This window comes from Centropristis striata, chromosome 20, assembly GCF_030273125.1.
Source record: "Centropristis striata isolate RG_2023a ecotype Rhode Island chromosome 20, C.striata_1.0, whole genome shotgun sequence".
Lineage (NCBI taxonomy): Eukaryota > Metazoa > Chordata > Actinopteri > Perciformes > Serranidae > Centropristis > Centropristis striata.
This window is the reverse complement of record NC_081536.1, coordinates 9,343,473-9,363,732: the sequence shown is the minus strand read 5'-3', so window position 1 is coordinate 9,363,732 and position 20,260 is coordinate 9,343,473. Positions and strand designations below refer to the sequence as shown.

At 41.1% G+C, this 20,260-nt stretch overlaps 2 protein-coding genes across 5 annotated transcripts; one reads left to right on the top strand and one right to left on the bottom strand.

Moving 5' to 3' along the window:
- The first annotated feature begins 332 nt into the window (after nt 1-332).
- On the top strand, nt 333-12,950 carry fbxo11a (F-box protein 11a). Of its 3 annotated transcripts, none has more exons than XR_009396298.1 (22): nt 333-589; nt 3,202-3,326; nt 3,440-3,521; nt 4,564-4,708; nt 4,897-5,026; nt 5,827-5,910; nt 5,988-6,120; nt 6,213-6,319; nt 6,455-6,566; nt 6,885-6,991; nt 7,345-7,482; nt 7,728-7,945; nt 8,063-8,243; nt 8,381-8,503; nt 8,763-8,848; nt 8,942-9,018; nt 9,152-9,295; nt 9,515-9,625; nt 9,778-9,885; nt 9,985-10,035; nt 10,184-10,282; nt 11,161-11,301. XR_009396298.1 is itself a non-coding variant. In XM_059359109.1 (22 exons), exons 1-22 carry the CDS (start codon nt 496-498, stop codon nt 11,288-11,290), a joined length of 2,640 nt encoding a protein of 879 aa, XP_059215092.1. In that variant the 5' UTR covers nt 333-495; the 3' UTR covers nt 11,291-12,950. The 3 variants fall into 3 exon arrangements, 2 of the variants coding, with proteins under 2 accessions (XP_059215092.1, XP_059215091.1); XM_059359109.1 differs by having other exon boundaries at nt 4,567-4,708; nt 9,985-10,093; nt 11,161-12,950; XM_059359108.1 differs by having other exon boundaries at nt 9,985-10,093; nt 11,161-12,950.
- On the bottom strand, nt 12,898-20,195 carry msh6 (mutS homolog 6 (E. coli)). 2 transcript variants are annotated; one of them, XM_059359106.1, is made up of 10 exons: nt 19,861-20,195; nt 18,933-19,138; nt 18,625-18,800; nt 15,841-18,424; nt 14,754-15,037; nt 14,452-14,569; nt 14,268-14,357; nt 13,988-14,142; nt 13,202-13,401; nt 12,898-13,101 (listed from the first exon to the last, which is right to left on the bottom strand). In XM_059359106.1, exons 1-10 carry the CDS (start codon nt 20,121-20,123, stop codon nt 13,020-13,022), a joined length of 4,158 nt encoding a protein of 1,385 aa, XP_059215089.1. In that variant the 5' UTR covers nt 20,124-20,195; the 3' UTR covers nt 12,898-13,019. The 2 variants fall into 2 exon arrangements, with proteins under 2 accessions (XP_059215089.1, XP_059215090.1); XM_059359107.1 differs by having other exon boundaries at nt 18,933-19,135.
- Nucleotides 20,196-20,260: the final 65 nt, after the last annotated feature.

Sequence of the window (20,260 nt, the reverse complement as noted above, 5' to 3'; positions counted from 1 at the left end):
TATTTTGATGACTTTAAAGTTATTTGACCCCCTTGGTAACTGACAGTGTGCCCTTGAGCAAGACACCTTACCTTCACTTATAAGGATGTAGGGATTGCATTCAGCTCCAGTATGTAGACTCAATGTGAGGTAGACAAACAACAGATTGTTCCTTGATGAATGCTTGTGCTCCAAAAGTAAATCCAATCACTGTTGAATAGACCGCCGATGAAGGGGAAGGCGACGTGACGGCGAGAGGTCCTCCCATGTGATGTGACTGAGGCCTGACGGAGCGTGGCTGTCTGCTATGGCTCCTCCTGCTACAGTAGAACGGGACTAGACGTAACACCAGTGCAGTGGGACGGGAATAACACACAGCGATACGTTTTTTTCAGGTGCCACGGCCAAAGATGGCAGATCGTACAATGCTGAAAAAAAACACATAGACGATGTGCTCAGAGTCGCCTCTTCTGCTGTGAAGGCTTCGACATTTCCTCAAGATTAACAACACCCCAAATGAACTCCGTCAGAGCAAGTAACGTTAGCAGAAGACCTAGGCGAGTGTCGAGGCCGCGCCCGGTGCAGCCGGAGAGGAACCACCAGGAAAGAGGTAGCTACACTAGCCTTAGCATTACGGAACGGCTAGCTTTAGGCTTGAATTGTGTTATGTGCTGGGACGAATCTATGTATTGTTTATGTCCATGTGCAGTGTTTGCATTGGGACAACGTTGGTTGTTGTAATAAAACACTGTCTCAACGGGTCGCTGTGCAGCCAGGAAACACCGAGGCTTTTGTGTTTGTACCTAGCACTCAGGCCGCGCTTTGTTTTGCTTGATTTTTGCCCCGAGTCGGCCATTCTTTTGCTTGTCTGACCTCATATCGATGTTGAATTTAGTTTTTTTGGCAACACACGTTACATTAGAGGTAAAAATTACAAGCCACGGACAATGGTTAGCTTGACTCATGGGTGACAAGCGCAAGTAAGGGTACACAAAGTGGGTTCGCCAGTTGTCGTAGCATGCTAACTGTGCTAACATAGCTGTTATTAGTAGCATGTTTGGCTAGCTATCTGAGTCGTAGCGTTTCTGAGAAGCCCCAGCCTCCATAACCTTTGCAACGTTAAATTGTCAATGCGTGAATATTATGCTTGCTATTACTGTAACAGCGTCACTGTTATATTTCAGTCACATTATGTTTGGGTTTTGTTCTACCATAACGCTGTGTGACAGCAGACGGTGTAATGTGAACGAATATTGACTGCAATTTTTCAAAGTAAACATTAGTGTCGGGATGCTCTGTAATCACAGTTGCCATGGCCGAGAACATGACAGTTCGAGAGACCCAGTCGGTCAGGGGATCAGTAACATTAAAGGCTGATTGCTGAATCTGATTCAACGTTATTAGGTGGACTATTTACATGTTGTGATGTTGGCTCTCATATCGTCACCCTGTTAAAATAATCGCCTAACTCATATTTTCAAGTTTTGCAGGAAACACAAAAAACTTCACCAAAAGTGTAACATATGCCATTTATTGATAATTTCACTCAAAAAGGGTGTAACAAATGATGGCTATTGGCATAGTAATAACACTGTGTGTAAATTATGTAACTTAGGCAATTTTTTTGAACATGCCTTTGTGACTTAAGCAAGATATGGCAACACTTTATTTTGAAGGTGTCTACATAAGAGTCACACAAGCCTGTCAGATATATGACATGACAAGTATGAGCATTAATATTACTTCAAAGTGTCATTAATGTCCATGACACATCCCATGTCATGTTTATGACACGCTCATGTCACTTTTATGTAGACACCTTCAAAGTAAAGTGTTAAGTCACAAAGGCATGTTCAAAAAAATGCCTAAGTCACATTTTATTTTGACTTAGGCAAAATAAAATCCACTTAAGTCACACACTTGACATAGGCCATTATCTCAAAGGGGTAAAATCACATGATCTGATCAACTGAGGATGTAGGCGATTTTACCATAGGTGGCTGGCGTCATTAGGAGATGATTTAGGCAAAAAAAAAAAAAAATTGACAAAAAATGACATAGGCAATTATTTTAACAGTGTGAAGATAATATAAATTGTATGGAAATCAGAGGTAGATGGTGAACTCTTGATCTTTCTCACAAAAGTGATTGTAAATATAAAAGAAAACTTGTTGCCAAAACAGTCTAATGCCGAATGACCTGTCATTCTCATCCTAATAATGATTTATGTTTTGAGTGCACCTCCTTGTCACAGTTTCACAATTCATTAATTCAGTCATGACCTACTATGGTACCTTTCATTCTAGGCAGTTGTCCACTGCATATAGTTCAGCAAGAATGAATAAATGATAGTATAGTTGGTAACAGATCAACAACAGTGTGCCAGAATGCCCATTGTGTGTAGATTTCCTGTGACAGTGATATACACCTCTGGTCCTAAATGTGTTTGTTTTAATCCAACAAGGCAGGAAAACCTAATTTGCTTTAACTGGCCCAGTTTGTTACACAGACAGTGTTTGTAGTGGTTACTGGCCTAGTAGCCGGGGAGAGTCATCCTTGCAACCAGAGCAACAAGAAGGCAGAGTTTGCATCTCCCATCTGGGGTAGCTATCAACTCATCAAGCTGTGGTGAATAGCCTTATAAATAGATGTCTGGTTAAGCTTATGTTTGATGCTTTGGTTGTTCTGTTGATTGAATCCCCTCTTGATGGAATCTGCAATCAATATGTAGCAAACAGAGCAGGTACAAACCTGCTTTTGTTTTTTCTGAGTTTCGTCCTGTGACCTGTTGACAAATACTGTTTAGGCTATTGCCTCAGGTTATCCGTTGTTACAGTGTATTACTTATTACTGTCTAATTACACTGTAACAATGTATGGTAAACAATAAGTTGCTGGTATAAATTAATGTCTATTGTTCACTCAAAGATCTAAAATATTCTTCATGGGTTCCACAACATTTATTTATTAAACCACAGGACACTGAGTGAACACACATTGTTTATTTAGTCATAGTGCCTACTCGTGTTAGCTCTGGAATATCCAGTTGCTGATTCACTTTTTTTATTAAGCATATTTGTGTTACATCATATGTATATTCTTGACATCACATCAAAAACATATTTCTCCTGTATTTCCTTTTGTTGCATCATACAGTATTTTGTATTGTTTAATTAATAGCATAGCATGTAATCCTTTAATTTTTCTTTTCCACTATTTGCAGATGAGGACGTTCCTGCAGATATGGTCGCAGAAGAATCCGGTCCAGGAGCTCAGAATAGTCCCTACCAACTTAGAAGAAAGTCTCTACCCAAGAGAACAGTGTGTCCGACAAAGACAAACATGGAGGTACATATACCAGGAGTCCTTAGAATATAATTGAAATGCCTAATTTTATTTAAACAAAACACAATGACAATATTTAAATATCTCCATTGACTTTTTTTTTTTTCAATCTACAGGGTGCTTCCACTTCAACCATAGAAAACTTTGGACACCGACCTAAACGTCCAAGAGTTTCTGGAAAGTGTCAAGATTTACCAGGTAATTAGGAACACATCTGGAGGTGATCGGATATGTGTTTGTATTTATTGTTGCATTTCCTACAGATTGTGAGAGGTAGGGATAAGGATTAATTCCTTTTATGACCATGAGAGCTGTGTTGTGAATCATCAAATAGTGAATCAGAGAAAACGTAGTTAGTCATTCACGTTTGTATTGGAAAATTATGCATCTTACAAAGTGTGGTGTTGCTGAATTTTTTTTTTATTTTTTTTTTGCAGATTGTGCAGTTTCACTCTCATTTTCACAATGAGAAATCTGTGTACTGCACAAACCCTTTTTAAGCAATGGGATTTCTGTGTTCGTACAACATGTATTTGCAACATTATTATTTTGTTTTCACCCTTTAGTCCAGGTTTACCTCTTGCTTAAAGTCAACTTTTGGGATGGCAAAGTAGAAAAAGTAGATGTGTAATAGCTTCAATCTCTCAATAGTTCAGATCATCTCTTTGAAAGCCTCGTTGGTAAAGACATGAAGTAGCACCATGAGTTTCACAAAGCAGAAATTATACTCTGTTATTTGTGGCATCGAAGTCTTTCTCACACAGTGCAGTTTTTGCCAAAACATCCAAAATAGATGTTTGCCTTGTTAGATGGCACTTGGTTCTGGCTTTCCAGTCATCATACATGGCTTTGTGGTGTCCACGTAAATGGTCACATTGCCCTGGGTTCACAGTAGCTCCACATGATCTACATCTTGCTACACAAGACATCTTTTTGTTTCATCTTCTTTTCTAAAGTTGGAAGCATAAACGCTGGAATGTGTAGCCTAGTTTATGTATTTTATCCCTTTTTTTAACAGTGCATAATGATAATGATAGGGCGATTCACATTGTTGTTAATAACTCAAAACAATTGCCATCATTCTGCATACATTTTTTGCTATTGTGACTCCTAAGACAGTTTTGTTTCCTCACGTGACCTTGTGATAAATATTCCCGTATGGCTGCCGTTGTTTAACTCAACCCAAAACCCTGTCATTTGTAAATATTTATTTCTAATTCCATGGCCCTCCTCCTCCCAGCAGCTCCAGCAGAGCAGTATTTGCAGGAGAAGCTTCCAGACGAAGTAGTATTAAAGATCTTCTCATACCTGTTGGAGCAGGATTTGTGCCGTGCAGCATGTGTGTGCAAGCGCTTCAGCGAGCTGGCCAATGACCCCATCCTCTGGTGAGAATTGTTGGTGTTGGGTTACCTCTTAAGTTGTTGCTATTTGTTGTTCTCCTTTTCTCTGTGTGTGTGTGTGTGTGTGTGTGCGCGCGCGCGAGTGTGTCCGTGTGTGTGTGTGTCTGTGTCTGTGTGTTTAAGAAACAGTTTAGACCTTATTGTAGACTGAGACACTCTGTAACATATTTCAGGAAGAGGCTGTACATGGAAGTGTTTGAGTACACGCGACCCATGATGCACCCTGAGGCAGGGAAGTTTTACCAGATAAACCCAGAAGAGTATGAGCAGCCAAACCCTTGGAAGGAAAGTTTTCAGCAGCTGGTATGTGACGTCTTTTGGGCTTACTGATTCACTCAAAGTCCTGCTTCAAGCCTTGCCTGTAGTGTTTTTAACCACACATTTGCCAAAGTAAAAGAACCATCTGATTTCAAAATTTATTACGAAGCAAATGAGACACTGACACCACACTACTCTTTGTGGTTATTGTAGCCTTTGTTTTAGTTATATGTAGTAACATTGGCTCTAAACTAGAGGAGTAAAATGCTGTTTCCAGAGCTTTAGCCCTGAATAAAAGATTTCAAGAAAAGTCTATCATAATTTGAAAATGCCTTCTTAAAGTTCTGATATGAAAATTAATTGGAAATATGAGGTTTATGGGGTGAAACCATTAACTTGGTTGTTTCTACAACTGTAAATTATGATACAGCCTACCTCAACTAAGGTATTATTAAAGATCCACTCTGCTTTCTTTCAATCTTTACATCGATATTTTTGTTGCTGAAAGTTGCTTTAGTGCGGCTTTAAATCCTCCTGTGTACAGACAGCTAATGTCATGTGAAAGGGCAACACCACAGGCCATAATGGTGACATTCAGTATGCAGCAGATAGAAGAGAACTATGTTTTTAAATTGTATTCCTTTGTGATATACTGACCTTTTAGGATTGTTTTCCGTAGACAAAAAATTCTCAGGCATTTTATCAGTGACGATTTCCCCATCTTTCCCCATCCATCCAAAATGCAATGTTATTGCAACACTATTGTTGTCTCAGATTGTTCATTATGATTTTTTTCTGTGCTTTTTTCTAGTGTGTGAATAATTTTGTGAATATTTTCTTTACAGTATAAAGGAGCACATGTGAAGCCCGGCTTTGCAGAACACTTCTACAGTAATCCTGCCAGATACAAAGGGAGAGATAACATGTTTGTAAGTAAAATGTTTACTGCATTTCCTTTTCACTTTAATGCTCCAGTCATTCCACTCACTTGCCATGTTTTCTCCAGTACTACGACACCATTGAGGATGCTCTCGGAGGGGGTCAGGAGCCTCACTTTGACGGCCTGATATTCGTCCACTCTGGTATTTACACAGATGAATGGATCTACATCGAGTCGCCTATCACAATGATCGGAGCTGGTATGTGTGTGTGAAATTGTGGTCACAGTTTCACTGTGTATTTGTTTAGTTTAAGTCTCAAATGTAATCTTTCTAATTATTATTTTTTTTAGCTCCTGGAAAAGTTGCAGAGAAAGTCATCATTGAAAATACCAGAGACTCCACATTTGTATTCATGGAAGGCTCAGAAGATGCTTATGTTGGATACATGACCATTAGGGTGAGATTACTTTTTCACCTCTACAGCACAGTACATATTAACTAATGCTTTATACGTACAATCTCACTCAGTATGGGTGAAAGCAATTGTTAGTTTTAGTGACTATTTTTTGAGAACAGTTTGTCTCTGTTGTAGTTCAATCCTGATGATAAATCCGCCCAGCACCACAATGCACACCACTGCTTGGAGATTACAGTCAACTGCAGCCCCATCATCGACCACTGCATCATACGCAGCACATGCACAGGTAAATCAGCTGCTCCTTTGGGCTACTTCTGTTCCCAGCCTTCAAAGGGGTCACAAGATTGTGAGATGATTAATGGGATATATAAGAGCAAAATGAAAAGTTGTGCTACACACGCACAAAACTCATGAAACGTATGACAATGGGTTGCAAGTAGGCACTTTGTCAGTGTCAGGGATCACAAGACAAGAAGGCTGCTCTACTTTATGTTTAGAATCCATGTTTTGACCCCTTCACAATGGAGCAGAAATAGATTTTTCTTGTTGTATATATTGATCTGGATATTGGTGCACTAACATATCTCCTTCCTGTTTGTTTCAGTGGGGTCAGCTGTCTGTGTCAGCGGCCAGGGCGCATGTCCCACAATCAAGCACTGCAACATTAGCGACTGTGAAAATGTTGGTCTTTACATCACTGACCATGCACAGGTATTGCACATATTTCACCTATGTCAGCATTTGTATTATTTGACAGTAGTGCCTCATTTCCACTGCATGGTGCATGGATTGGCTTTTGGGACTAGGCCCGCAGCTTCATTTATTTTCAATATTGCATCTCTTAACTTCACAAGTAGCTAATCAAAAAACAGCAGCAGACAAAGTCCCAATTCTCCTACTACTGGCTGATTTCATGAACAGGCTATTCTCAAGAAACTAGCTTTTTACACGTGAGGCTACAATAATAGTATATCATACTATTATGAAAGAATAAAACACATTTACAAAAAATTACATGAAAATGTTCAAATCCTTAAACATATTCAACATTGTCAATTATACAGGGAATATACGAAGACAATGAGATCTCAAACAACGCTCTGGCTGGGATCTGGGTTAAAAACCATGGCAACCCAATCATCAGACGGAATCACATCCACCGTGGCAGAGACGTTGGCGTTTTTACATTCGACCACGGCATGGTAAGATACCACTCACTGCAATGCCACAGTTGTATGATGCTCTCATGTGTATGTGAGTGCTAGTACCCTCAGTTAAGTGTCATTATACGGTGTGTATTGTGTAACGAAGCAGCAGTGTACTTATTGTGGAAGTGTAAAGGGCTGGTTACACAAGGTTCTTATTCATTCTCCTAGTTGCTGCTCACGGGCTGAACAGTATTTTGATAGGACATACAGTAATGTTGTATTTCTCTGTCCATCTCCAGGGTTACTTTGAGAGCTGTAACATCCATAGAAACCGTATAGCCGGCTTTGAGGTGAAAGCGTACGCCAATCCAACAGTGGTTCGATGTGAGATCCATCATGGTCAGACGGGGGGCATCTACGTGCACGAAAAGGGCCGTGGCCAGTTCATTGAAAACAAGATCTATGCAAATAACTTTGCTGGGGTGTGGATCACTTCTAACAGTGACCCAACAATAAGGTCAGTGTGGCAGGTCAAATGCTAAATTGAAAGTGTGATTTAAAAGTAATGAAAATTGGACACTGGTCCATTCACAGTTGTATCATGTGCTAAAATGAGTTGTTTGTCCAAATACAGGGGAAACGCCATTTTTAATGGCAATCAAGGTGGAGTTTATATTTTTGGTGACGGCCGAGGCCTCATTGAAGGAAACGACATCTACGGTAACGCCCTGGCAGGAATCCAGATCAGGACGAACAGCTGCCCCATTGTCAGACACAACAAGATCCACGATGGGCAACATGGCGGCATCTATGTGGTGAATATAAACCCATAAAGTTACACCTGCCATGTTTTTTCTCTTATAGTTTTACATCTTGAACTTCACTTCTTTAGCTTTCTTATGCTATTATTCAAAATAACAGCAGTGATGTATGGATGTTCTGTATCACACAGCATGAAAAAGGACAAGGTGTCATAGAGGAGAACGAAGTGTACAGCAACACGCTGGCAGGAGTGTGGGTGACAACGGGCAGTACGCCAGTACTGAGGAGAAACAGGATACACAGCGGGAAGCAGGTACGATTACAGGCTAGTTACAAGTTAAATGATGAGAAATTAATGTAAAATGACACTCTTATACACTTTCATGAAATGAATAATGTTATCTTGTGTGATGTAATATCAACGCCATATTGATGTCACAAATTGCAATCTCAGTCTGGCTTACTGTTCTAGAATTTTAAACATGAGTTTTCTTATATAGCGCAAAAATGTTGACATAAATCTAACAGCTATACATTAGAGCTTATGTATATTTGCACTGTAATTTGAACAGGTTGGGGTCTACTTCTATGACAATGGCCATGGTGTACTGGAAGACAACGATATCTACAATCACATGTACTCTGGAGTTCAGATAAGGTTTGTGGAAAATGACAATAGTGGAAATATTCATCTCAAGACTATTATAAGTGAAGCAGTGGATCAACTGTGCCTTGTGTGTTTTTTTGACAGGACTGGCAGCAATCCCAAGATCAGGCGGAACAAGATCTGGGGAGGCCAGAATGGAGGCATTTTGGTTTACAACTCAGGTGAGAAACAGAATCCAGACAGCCGACAGACAGCCAGTGGCCTTTTTTGTCATTGGTAATATACAGTTTGTGGGATGTGACAACAGTTCTTCCTCGTTGCCCTAATAATGAAACATCAATTTGTGTTTTTCAGGCTTAGGCTTCATCGAAGACAATGAGATCTTTGACAATGCCATGGCAGGAGTGTGGATCAAAACGGACAGCAACCCCACACTGCGGAGAAATAAGATCCATGACGGGAGAGACGGAGGCATCTGTATATTCAACGGAGGAAGAGGTAACTAATCAATTGATGGTTTTAAAATAAAAGGAGACTCATCACAGTGAGGGGTTTCTTGTAAACAAACAAGTTATGTTTGTGTGACAAACAAATCGGGTACTGGAGGTCTACAATTTAAAGAATCATTAAGCCAAAGAATGGCAAGGAGCTCTCTGGAGAGTCAGTTAATGTTTATAATCTACTAAACTGAAACCTACTGTCTGTTTTTTTTTCCAGGGTTGTTGGAAGAAAATGACATCTTCAGAAATGCCCAAGCAGGAGTCCTCATTAGTACCAACAGCCACCCCGTGCTGCGGAAAAACAGGATATTTGACGGCTTCGCAGCAGGTGGGTTACACCTGCACACAGACTATAATCTGTCATTGTTTCAGCATTCTCACAAATATGTCTGTGTAAACAAATAGTTCTTAATGAGGTGCAGTATGTCTTGCTAAAGGTAAGCAGGTGCCCTTTTAATATGAATGTTTTTTTACTACTAGGTATTGAGATCACCAATCATGCCACCGCGACCCTAGAAGGCAATCAGATCTTCAACAATCGCTTTGGAGGATTGTTTCTCGCATCTGGTGTCAATGTTACAATGAAAGGTACTCCACACGTTTTGTTAGCAAAACCCTGAGTTACCTGTTAATAGACCAACACATAAGTGACCTGTCGTTTACCGATTTCTGCTTTCTGTCCTCCAGATAATAAAATAATGAACAATCAAGATGCCATTGAGAAGGCGGTGAGCAGAGGTCAGTGCCTGTACAAGATTTCAAGTTACACCAGCTACCCAATGCACGATTTTTACAGGTAATTCATGTTTATACTCGCAATAAAGCTGACGCGCTGTAAACTGTTCATCTGTTTTGTGATGTTAACGAACGCTATTTGTTTCCACAGGTGTCACACCTGTAACACAACAGACCGCAACGCCATCTGTGTGAACTGCATCAAGAAGTGTCACCAAGGACACGACGTGGAGTTCATCAGACACGATAGGTCAGTGTGATAGATCCATATTACCAGTGGTGGAATGTAACTAAGTACATTTACTCAAGTACTGTGCTTCAGTACAATTTTGAGGCACTTGTACTTTATTTGAGGATTTCCACATGTTACTTTATACTTCTACTCCGCTACATTTTAGAGGCAAATATTGTACTTTTTACTCCACTACATTTAGCTGCCAGCTTTAGTTACTTTTCAGGTCAACATGAATTTCTCCTTAACCGCTTGATCAATTTAAAATGATTACGCATGTTTATAAATTAAACCACATAACAGTATATAAAGTAGTTAAAATTAGCGCTACACTGACAACAGTTAAAATGCTGATTAAATATATGCATTTGGAATATATAATACAATCTGAGTGGGGCCACTCTGCATAATGAATACTCTAAGTACATTTTGATGCTGATACTTCTGTACATTGACTTTTAGTAAGTTTTGAATGCAAGAGTTGTACTTGTAGTGGAGTGATTCTGCAGTGTGGTAATAGTATTGTCACTCAAGTAAGTTATCCGAGTTCTTCTTCTACCACTGTACATTACTAGAGACCAAAATGCAACATGGGTTTCCCTTTACACTTGGATCAGATTTAATACAGCTTTTTAAGACTACAATTCAAGCACTTTGAAGGTGTCTTAACCAACAATGTCCAACAATATTACTTTATTTATCCCAGAGGGGAAATTCAATTAGTCTATTAGCTCTTCTGTAGATTATTGAATTTAGTTCCTTTACTTTCTCAGTTAGGGGAAGGATTGTTTAATTACACATATCAATGAAATGTTGGTTTATATGAAACACAAGATTATGCTAAAAAAAAATGCTTAATAATTAATCATAATTGTTAATTATTTCTCTTCTTGCAGATTCTTCTGTGACTGTGGTGCGGGGACGCTGTCAAATCCTTGCACGTTAGCTGGAGAGCCAACTCACGACACAGACACACTGTATGACTCAGCTCCTCCTATAGAGTCCAATACACTGCAGCACAACTGAGCTCGAGGCCCGAGGTTCAGCTGTTATATGGACATAAGACACTTTAAGTTGTGCAGCAGAGGAGGAGATCCAAACTAAAATACAGAGCATATACAGTGACTTTAACAAAAAAAGAAAAAAAGACTTGGACAAGAATATGCTAAAAGGAGACATTAAGAGAGAAAAAAAAAGATTATGATGCCTCGCTTTTCTTTTTCTTCAATTATTTGACAAAAAAAGATGACATCAGTGGGAGAGAGGAGAAGAGCAGCTGACTCAGGGTTTGTGGGTGTGTTGGTTTGGTGAAGCTGGTGAGAGACGGACAAAAAGCCACGGAGGCTCACCTGCTTTTTAAGAAGTGGAAGAACGAAATACTGCAGTCCTGTACAGACCCATCGTGGACAGACGCTCCGTCAGAAGAGGCACAACTTTTCTCATGAGGCAAAAGGCCCCAAATACAACAATGCTTCCATCACTGGGCAACCGACGTGCTCGTATGATATGTACGGGAAAAATGACCTAGCACTTCAGCTTTTTTTTTTTTCCTCAAAACTGTTGAGATTTGATTTTAATGCTTTTTGTGTAGTTTTGTATTTTCATGCAAAAATCTTACTGTACTTGAATGTCTTTATTTTATTAAATGTGTTAATTTTTTTTGGTTATTATACCCTAGAATTGCTGTAATTATACATGTCGCAGTATCTAACTTCTTTCTGTGAAAGAGATCAGAGAAAAGAGAGGAAAACACTAAACATTTTCTCCAGCAATGTTGACATTTCTTTACATTTGCAATACCCGAACAGTAGATGCTGAAATGTGCTTTCACCAGACTTGTAGTTATTTAGAATAACATAAATGTTTGTCTTTGTACAGGAGCTGACCAGTTGTGATATTTCAGTATGTTTTACATAATCTATGCATATTTTATATTTATTTTCTGTTTTTAATGGCCTGTCACACAAAATCCAATTTACAGATAGAAAGTTATTGGGTGCTCAAGTTTGCAATTGTATAATAGGGGAAGTTTATTAAGCCAGATGACCCCATGATATTCTAAATAAAATACAGCCTCTTTTCATATTTACCAAATAAACTATTGCAGGTTGGGGTCAGGGCTTTATAAATACATGTTTGGAAATTATCCAAGAATATTTGGATGATTGTACCTTTGTTGTCTGTCATTGATTTTCAGATTTCAGAAGTAGATTATATAATCTATGTACATCCTGCCTTGTTAGTCAATGGGTTTGTTTTTATCTTCAGTTACAGGCACAAATGCTGCTTCTTGGCCTGATATTTTCTTTATTTGTTGACACTTTGATTAGGTCTATTGAAAAAACAAAAAACAAATCTTGTGAAAGCACAGCTAGTTTTTATGTTTTTCCCTTGTTTGCCAATGTTGCTGGAGAATTTCAAAGGCTTTTACTCTACTGAAGCTGAGACAAGTATCTATATACAGCGCTATATGGTTTCATTGCCCCCCTTCCCCTCCTCCCCATTCATGTGTACTGGTGATTGTGGGTTCTCATACAGACTGAAATGTATGCATGTATCATAACATCTAGACTTAATATATTGTGAAGTATTCAATAACCGTTATGTAGGCGCTAGCGTGAATTAAAGGGGTTTAATTTCCTAGATGAAACATTGTCATTTTTTAAAAATAAACTTTATTAGATCATTACAGTAGTGTTTTTTCCAAGTGCTGACCAAACAAAAATTCAGCAAGAACAATGCATATTTTTTCAAACTACAATGTGTTGAGCATCTGAACGAGTGAAGCAAAGTGTGTGTTCCCCAGTGTAGCATCTTCAGCGAACTGGCACAGCTTCCTGGAAGAGGAGAGAAGGGTTTGGCATTACTAATAACAAAAAATCAAATCCTTGCTTTGGATATCTCTGCAGTAACATGAGATAAGGTAATAATACGTACTTGAAGAGTCTCAGGCTGATGGTGCTCTTCTCAAACTCCCTGGCCTTCCTGTGTCCTGATTGGATGACTACCTCTGGCAGGCTGGCGAGTCGAGCAGCATTGAAGCCGTAACTCTTTGGACAAGCGCCAGTGATGAACTTGTAGAGGAATGTGATGGTCTCTTGACTTGGATCCTCACATTCGTTCTCTACCATGCATGCCTGAGAGGGATAGAACAGAGACATTATGCTTAATACTGAGGCACATGATTCAAAATGCTTCTTATTCTTAATATAGTTTGGGGCATGTCCCGTTAAACATAACTTGACTTTGTATGAAATATAACTCTCAGGCTCTGTATTAACTTTTGTGCATCACTTAAAAAAAGTTGATCTGATGACTTAAGGACAAAAAGTTTATTGAATATTATATATTAGAATTTTTCCACATTCACTGCCTTAAATCTTTTCACCAACTTCAGTCCTGATGATAACTTTATTTTTATTTTTTTACAATATTAATGAAATATAATTCTGAGAATATTTGCCTGGATAATGATTTTATAATGAAAAAAATTTGCACTAAATACCCCCATTCCAAGCTTTTCAGAGAACTATGGTAGCCTTCAGGTAATGTAAAAACCTGCAAGACCTTCTGCGTGTTTGGTTTTGAATATCATTCCATTTATGCAGCAACAACAAAAAAATCCCCCTAAATCCTACACACTGCTCCTATAACATTCCCAAACGGTCTGCTAGTTTGCCTGTGCAGTAAAGTATTTGGCATGTTTTGCATTGCTGTACTCACCATGTGGCCCAACCGCACAGCAGGGTTGTTGGCGTAGTCCTCCACCAAGGAGTGGTAATGTGTAGAGAAGAGAGTTCGACAGCAGATCTTCTCAGCAAGCTCCTTCACAACAGCACTGGCAATCGCTGTGCCATCATATGTGGCTGTGCCCCTTCCTGCAAACAGTTCACGGCTGAACGATTACACTCCGAAAACAACACAAGGAGAAACAGTTCTGAGGAGACTGCCTATAGTGTTCTCGGTTGCTATGAATAAGCCTTAATAAGCAACAAAGACATACCTAATTCATCCAGGAGCACAAGCGAGTGTTTAGTGGCGTGGTGCAGGATGCTGGCAGTCTCACTTAGCTCCACAAAGAAAGTACTCTCGCCTAGAGAAGAGAAGTTACATAAAACAAGCTCAGCAAATAAAGTAAAAGCTGAAGACATTGCCCCATATGTGTTTACAGCAATTCATGATGTTACCAGCCATGATGCGATCTGAGGCTCCCAGTCGAGTGAAGACTCTATCAACTGGTGTGAAGCGCAGGCTCTCAGCAGGAACATAGCAACCCAGCTGGGCGAGGATGATCACAAGTCCACACTGTAGAAAAAGAGCAGCACTGTATCTCAATATGGGCCAACAGAGACTTCAAATGGACCTGTGAAATTCTGATAATTACCAGGGTAATCACTGAACTTCTGTTGGGGTTTTTGTAGTTTAATGCACGTGAAAAAAAAAAAAAAAAGATATTTGTTAAATCTGTTGAGGTTTATAAATTGCCCACCTGTCTCATGAGAGTAGACTTTCCGCCCATGTTTGGCCCTGTGACGAGGACACAAGAGGCGTCCTCTTTGTTCTCATCAGTTTCACTGCTACCAGAGCAGCCAATGTAGATGTCGTTTGGAATGAAGTCATCGCCGAAAAAGGTCTTGGTGACACAGGGGTGACGGGATCCAGTGAGGTCAAGGAAGGGCCCTACCTGGTCATCACCCTCAGGGAGCACCACCTGTGGCCTGGTCATTGCTCCATCTCCGCCCTGACTGTAGCGTGAAAAGGCCAGCAGCACATCTGAAAACAATTCACATTTTATTAGCAATAAAGTTAAGAGGAAATAAGCTCATATCCAGGCAACCTGTCAAAAAAATACAAACAACTAGTCTACCTGCTTTCCATTAATTTTCTGGAACAGCTCAGCTTTTAAACTAAATAAATAAATAAAAACAAATATAACCTGTGGCCGAGTGATGGCCCAATGGTAGGAAAACACATTATAAGCACATTATCTTACTGCACCAGAGATCAGTAATAAACTATGCAATTATCTCTCCCTCTATCAGGACCAAATACCAGTGCACAATTTCCATAACAGTGAAAAACAAACTAATTAGCATCAACTTAGCCAAGTGGAATAATTGAATAGTTACTCAACTGCAGATTTCTAACAAGCACTCAGACTGATTGCAGCTTTATCATCTTAAACACACATTATGAAACTGTATCCGTAACATCTGCAGGAAATGTATTCAGGGCAGACACCTGCGATGCAAACTCAAGACAGTTTTTTTTCTCAACAACATTACAGAAAATTACACTTTGTATTTAGTACTGCAATACAAACCAAAAAGTATTTATTTTATCTTTTAAAAATGTATTATTTAACATTTATGCAATTTTTTTTGTTGGATTTTTCTAAAAGTAAATTCACTTCACAGATTGTTTTATGAAAAATACATGACTCCCAAGTCAGTGAGTAATTGTGTTAAATTCCAATCAATATTGCCTAAAATAATAATGATTATAATTCTTACATAATAAACAAGTCATAGTTAAGAAAATAAAGCTCATTAAGATGAAAAAATAAATGTGATTACCAATTACTGCCATGCACTCCACCCCAGTCTTCCAGTCTCTGTAGTTCTTGTCGAAGTTGTAGAAAAGCCTCCTCATGCAGTCTTTCAGCGCAGCATCTCTCTTCTCCTCAAATCCTTGCAGCTCTGAGAACAGCCGTTCACTTTCTTTTGTCACGTATCTCTTCCAGCCTTTCTTTGTAGACTTGACCTCGTACTCCTCTGGAATATTCCTCTCGGACACGCTGTCAGGCACCTCCATCTGGAAGCGGTTTCGCCCAGTTCCCCAATAGGACATGTTTTTACAGCCAAGCCTCTTCTTCTGCCTGTCCAGGTAATCCTGCAGCTCTCGTTCACAGCTCTTGATTGAAGTCAGAGCCTGGTCAAACTCCGGATCAAAGCCGGCTTTGGGGGTTATGACACCAGTAGTGCGGGCTTTCTGGTGGTCGAAGGCTGTCTCCCAGCGCCTGAGTTCAGCAGAGAGGTCGGGGAAGAGGCCATCCTTTTCACCTTTCAGACTGACAACTTGATGCAGCAATGTGGATTGGAATTCACCAGAAACTGGAGCGAGGACAGTAATAATCTCCTGCATAGTTTTGAAACCTTCCAGTGCTGAGAGGAAGTCTACTATCTTGCGCTTGCTGTAGGTGACCTCCTCGTAGAGAACGGCTCTGCTGTCGGGGTGATCCTGGCTCTTCAGAGGAGTCCCGATGCTGTGGATTTTACTCAGAAGACGCTCCAAATCTGGGAGCTTTTTCAGCAGGTCTGAAACCTCAGCAGCCTGGGCCGGAGCTCCCATCAGGTCTTCCACTGCGTCCAGTCTGTCCTTGATGGATGTGGGGTTGCACAGAGGAGCACAGAGCCACTGCTTCAGCAGCCTTTTACCAAACGGGGTGCAGCAGGTGTCCAGACGCTCCAGCAGGGTCCCTTCTGTTCCTCCAGACCCGTTCTGAAAGATTTCCAAGTTTGCCAAAGTCACTCCATCAAGCACCATCCGCTGACGAGTCTTGGCAAAGAAACTGGCGGGTCCAGCAGCTTTCTCCAGCTCGACATCAACGGGGACATATTCGTCAAAGTTGGCCAAAGAGAGCAGCTCTTGGTCTACAAGACATTTCTTCAGGTAGAAAATGCATCCACCCAGCGCTGACAGTGCGAGCTCATAGCCATCTTTAGGCGTAAGGCACAGTGAATCACTCTCAGAGGTCATGTTTTTCAGAACAGCAGGTAGAAAGTTGTTCCCTGTCCCCTGATCCTTGCCAGCAGTCTCTCTGAAGTAATCCTCTTCTGAAAAGGTTTTCAGAGTCTTCTGAGCATCCCAGAACTGCGTGCCTGCATTAAGTCCTTCCTGCAGAGCTGAGGACAAAGAGGCCTTGAGGATTTTGCGCGTTTCAACAGATGGATTCCCCTTTTCAAAGAGCACTTCGGCGGGTGCAAAGTGTGCAATCAGAGTGCGCAGACGTGAGCAGTGCCGATCATCGGGGAACTGTCCGACATGAAAGTAACCCACAGAGGTGTCTACAAAGCAGACTCCGTAGGTACGGCAGCGGCCCGAGCTTTCCTCCTCAGCCTTTTCCTTTAAACTCAGCAGGAACTTGCTCTGACTCTCGGAGGGAGCACCATCCAACACACTGTACGTTTGGGTACCACGTGTGATAATCCGACACACCTCTCTTTTCACCACACGGTCAAACTTTGTGGGCTTAAACATGGTTTTACAACGTGCTTCCATCATCTCCGGGGTCTCGGTCTGCTCCACACGAGCCACCTTGTAGCCTTTCTGGACCAATCCATCTGAGAAACGGCCAAAACCGATCTCTGGGAAGCCTGAGTGCGCCCAGGTCCCCTTCATGAATGTCAGTCCCAGCTCGTTGACTCCAACCACAGCGTCCATGTGGTAGAGCTCATAAAACTTTCCCACCTTGTAGAAAATGACCGTATCAAACATCTCAGATTTGAGCTGCCACCAGCGACGCATACCAGGAGTGACTCGGTTTATAAAGTCTTCTGGCACATATAGAGTGGTTGGATCGTAGTCTTCCTCTGATTGTCGCCGCCTTTTGCGATCTTTCCTCCTGCCTTCATGCAACCACTCCAGCTTGTCATGGTCCCAAGTTGTGGCACCTCCACCGCTGCCTGATCCGTTTGCCTGGCTCTCAAAGTTATCAGGGGCAGAAAAGGCAGACAGGCGAGACTTTGTGTCAGCTGCAAGAGCTGCTGGAGCTCGCTTTGGTGCAGCGGACGGAGTAGCAGGCAGCTTGGCTTTTGTAGGAGCAGGTTTTTCTGCAGGGCGTTTGCGCTTTACAGGCTTGATGGGGCTGTCTGCTTCTGACTCCTGTGTGCTCTCCTCTTCCTCCTCTTCACTGCTCACGGTTGCTTCTTCCTCCTCCTCGTCCTCCTCCTCACTGCTGGACGCAGCCTGTTCTGGTTTGAATTCCTCATCTGATCCGTCACTGTCCGATGCCACAATTATGCGGCGGCGCTTGGACTTATTTCCGTTTTCTGTTGACGCACGGGATGACCGCCGCCTGACCTTGGGTGATTTGACTTTCTCATTTTTCGGTTCTTCTTCATCACTAACGTCTTCATCTGTCAATGTTGACTGATCAAGCTAAATAAAAAAAGGACAGGTTAAAATAAAAATGAGGAAAGCGCATTACAGAGCAGAATAAATATATCAAATTCTACTGATGGAAAAAAACATTAGAATGACAATGTTAGTCATAGTGAAATACGTTTTTTTTAAAAACATCTATTCATTCTTTCCTTTTTATGCCATGTTATCAAAGTAATAACTAAATATAATTTTACCTCCATTTCTTCATCCTCCTCCTCTTCCTCATCAGATGGATCCATACAGAGAGGCATCTTCAATCTTTCTTCACGGCTGTCAAACATAACGCCATCAGCAAGCTCCATTGCACGACGGATTACAGGTTTCCCGCTGAAGTACACGCCTCCTATTTTAGCATCACTGCTGTCTGAGCCTGCAAACAGTACAGATGAAGCAAATCATTATTCATCTTAAATACTGCCAAGTAGCTTACTGACAGGAAAAGCACATTATTATCTTACATTTATTATAATTATCACTAATTTAGTGAATTACTGTAGCCTACCTTGGTAATCTCTGATATATTTGGTGCTGACCCATCCTCTAGTAGCAGGTTCATCAAAGAAATGGACATGTATGCGCTGGTCCCGACCGCGGCCCCTCATCTGCTGCCCAGTCAGAGGCTGTGGTACCACCATGCACGGCCACCAGGGGTGTCCCTCCAGCTTTGCCCACACAAGGGCACCAGCACTGAATGAGCATGTGTTGCTGCTGAAGGAAGGGAACAAAAAAATATTTTAGCCATACATCCTCACATCTTCAAGTAAAAGTGAACCAACTACTGTCACAAAACTGACTTTTGACTGACGAAGGTGTGAAGGGAATTTACACAGGCATGTGTTTCATTTTAGGCACATGCAGTTTCATGTTTTATCTTAAAAATGTTCTTTGAGTTATTTCATGGGCAATGATGCAGGTGTTTGTGTCCTGGACTTAGTAACATTTTTTACCCCATATTGAGCTGAGGAGGGGGAATGCCATGCTATGAGTTCATTAAGCCAATTATATAACCACCTGTGTATCAGCTTATGTGGCTCTAACTTCAGAGAGTTCACAATGGCTAAAAATGCTAAGTGACAGTTACTGGTACATTTCACGTTTAATATCTGCGTCTACGTTGTTGAACTAGGGGCATTAACACTGATTTTAACAAAGATAAAGCCTCGTGCAAGCACGGTCTGCAGGATTATCCATTAATCTGTGATTCGAAGTATAAACATGCTAGAAAACGACCAACATAAAAAAAAAGCTAAATGAAAACAAAAGAAGTCGCCGTAAAATGACCTAGGTTGCCATGAGTCATAACGCAAAATACGGTTTCTTCCGAGCAACCAAACACATTTTTGGGGGCCTTGCAGACACTCTTCAGTGGAGGAGGACAAAATGCAAAGCATGTGTCCAGCAATTACACCGCCCCAAAGTTGCTAACTCACCTTTGTTGGGCTGCCGGGGCCTTGTCGCCAAACAGTTTGCTGAACCCAACTTTCTTAGACTTGTCGTTACTTTTCTGTTTATTTTTGTTGGTCTTGGCTGGTTGTTGCTGCGGTGTCTGTTTAGCTTGCTCCTTCGGAGAGGAGTTGGACTTCTCCACGGAGGACGGTAGGTCTGCCTCGGCCGGAGACGGACTGGGCTTCGGCTTGGAGACCGGCGGCGGAGACTTGGTGAAAAAATTGAAAAGGGAGCTTTGCTTCGCCATGTGTGCGGCTTCAAATGCTGTCTGCACCGTATTATTGAATTAACTCTGAAGACAGAGTGCTGGACCTCCACGCATCACCTAGCAGCACCCAGCTAGGAAACGTCACGGCGCGGGAAAGACACACGGATGTTGTGGGA

Bases quoted from the DNA above. Each gene is read 5' to 3' on its own strand.
- fbxo11a (XM_059359108.1), top strand. From the start codon at position 496: ATGAACTCCGTCAGAGCAAGTAACGTTAGCAGAAGACCTAGGCGAGTG. The intron at 5,911-5,987 runs GTAAGTAAAATG...TGTTTTCTCCAG, and splicing joins AAGGGAGAGATAACATGTTT to TACTACGACACCATTGAGGA. The intron at 6,567-6,884 runs GTAAATCAGCTG...TGTTTGTTTCAG, and splicing joins CATACGCAGCACATGCACAG to TGGGGTCAGCTGTCTGTGTC.
- msh6 (XM_059359106.1), bottom strand. From the start codon at position 20,123: ATGGCGAAGCAAAGCTCCCTTTTCAATTTTTTCACCAAGTCTCCGCCG. The intron at 18,801-18,932 runs GTAGGCTACAGT...TACTGTTTGCAG, and splicing joins ATATATCAGAGATTACCAAG to GCTCAGACAGCAGTGATGCT. The intron at 14,143-14,267 runs GTATGTCTTTGT...AACTGTTTGCAG, and splicing joins TGTGCTCCTGGATGAATTAG to GAAGGGGCACAGCCACATAT.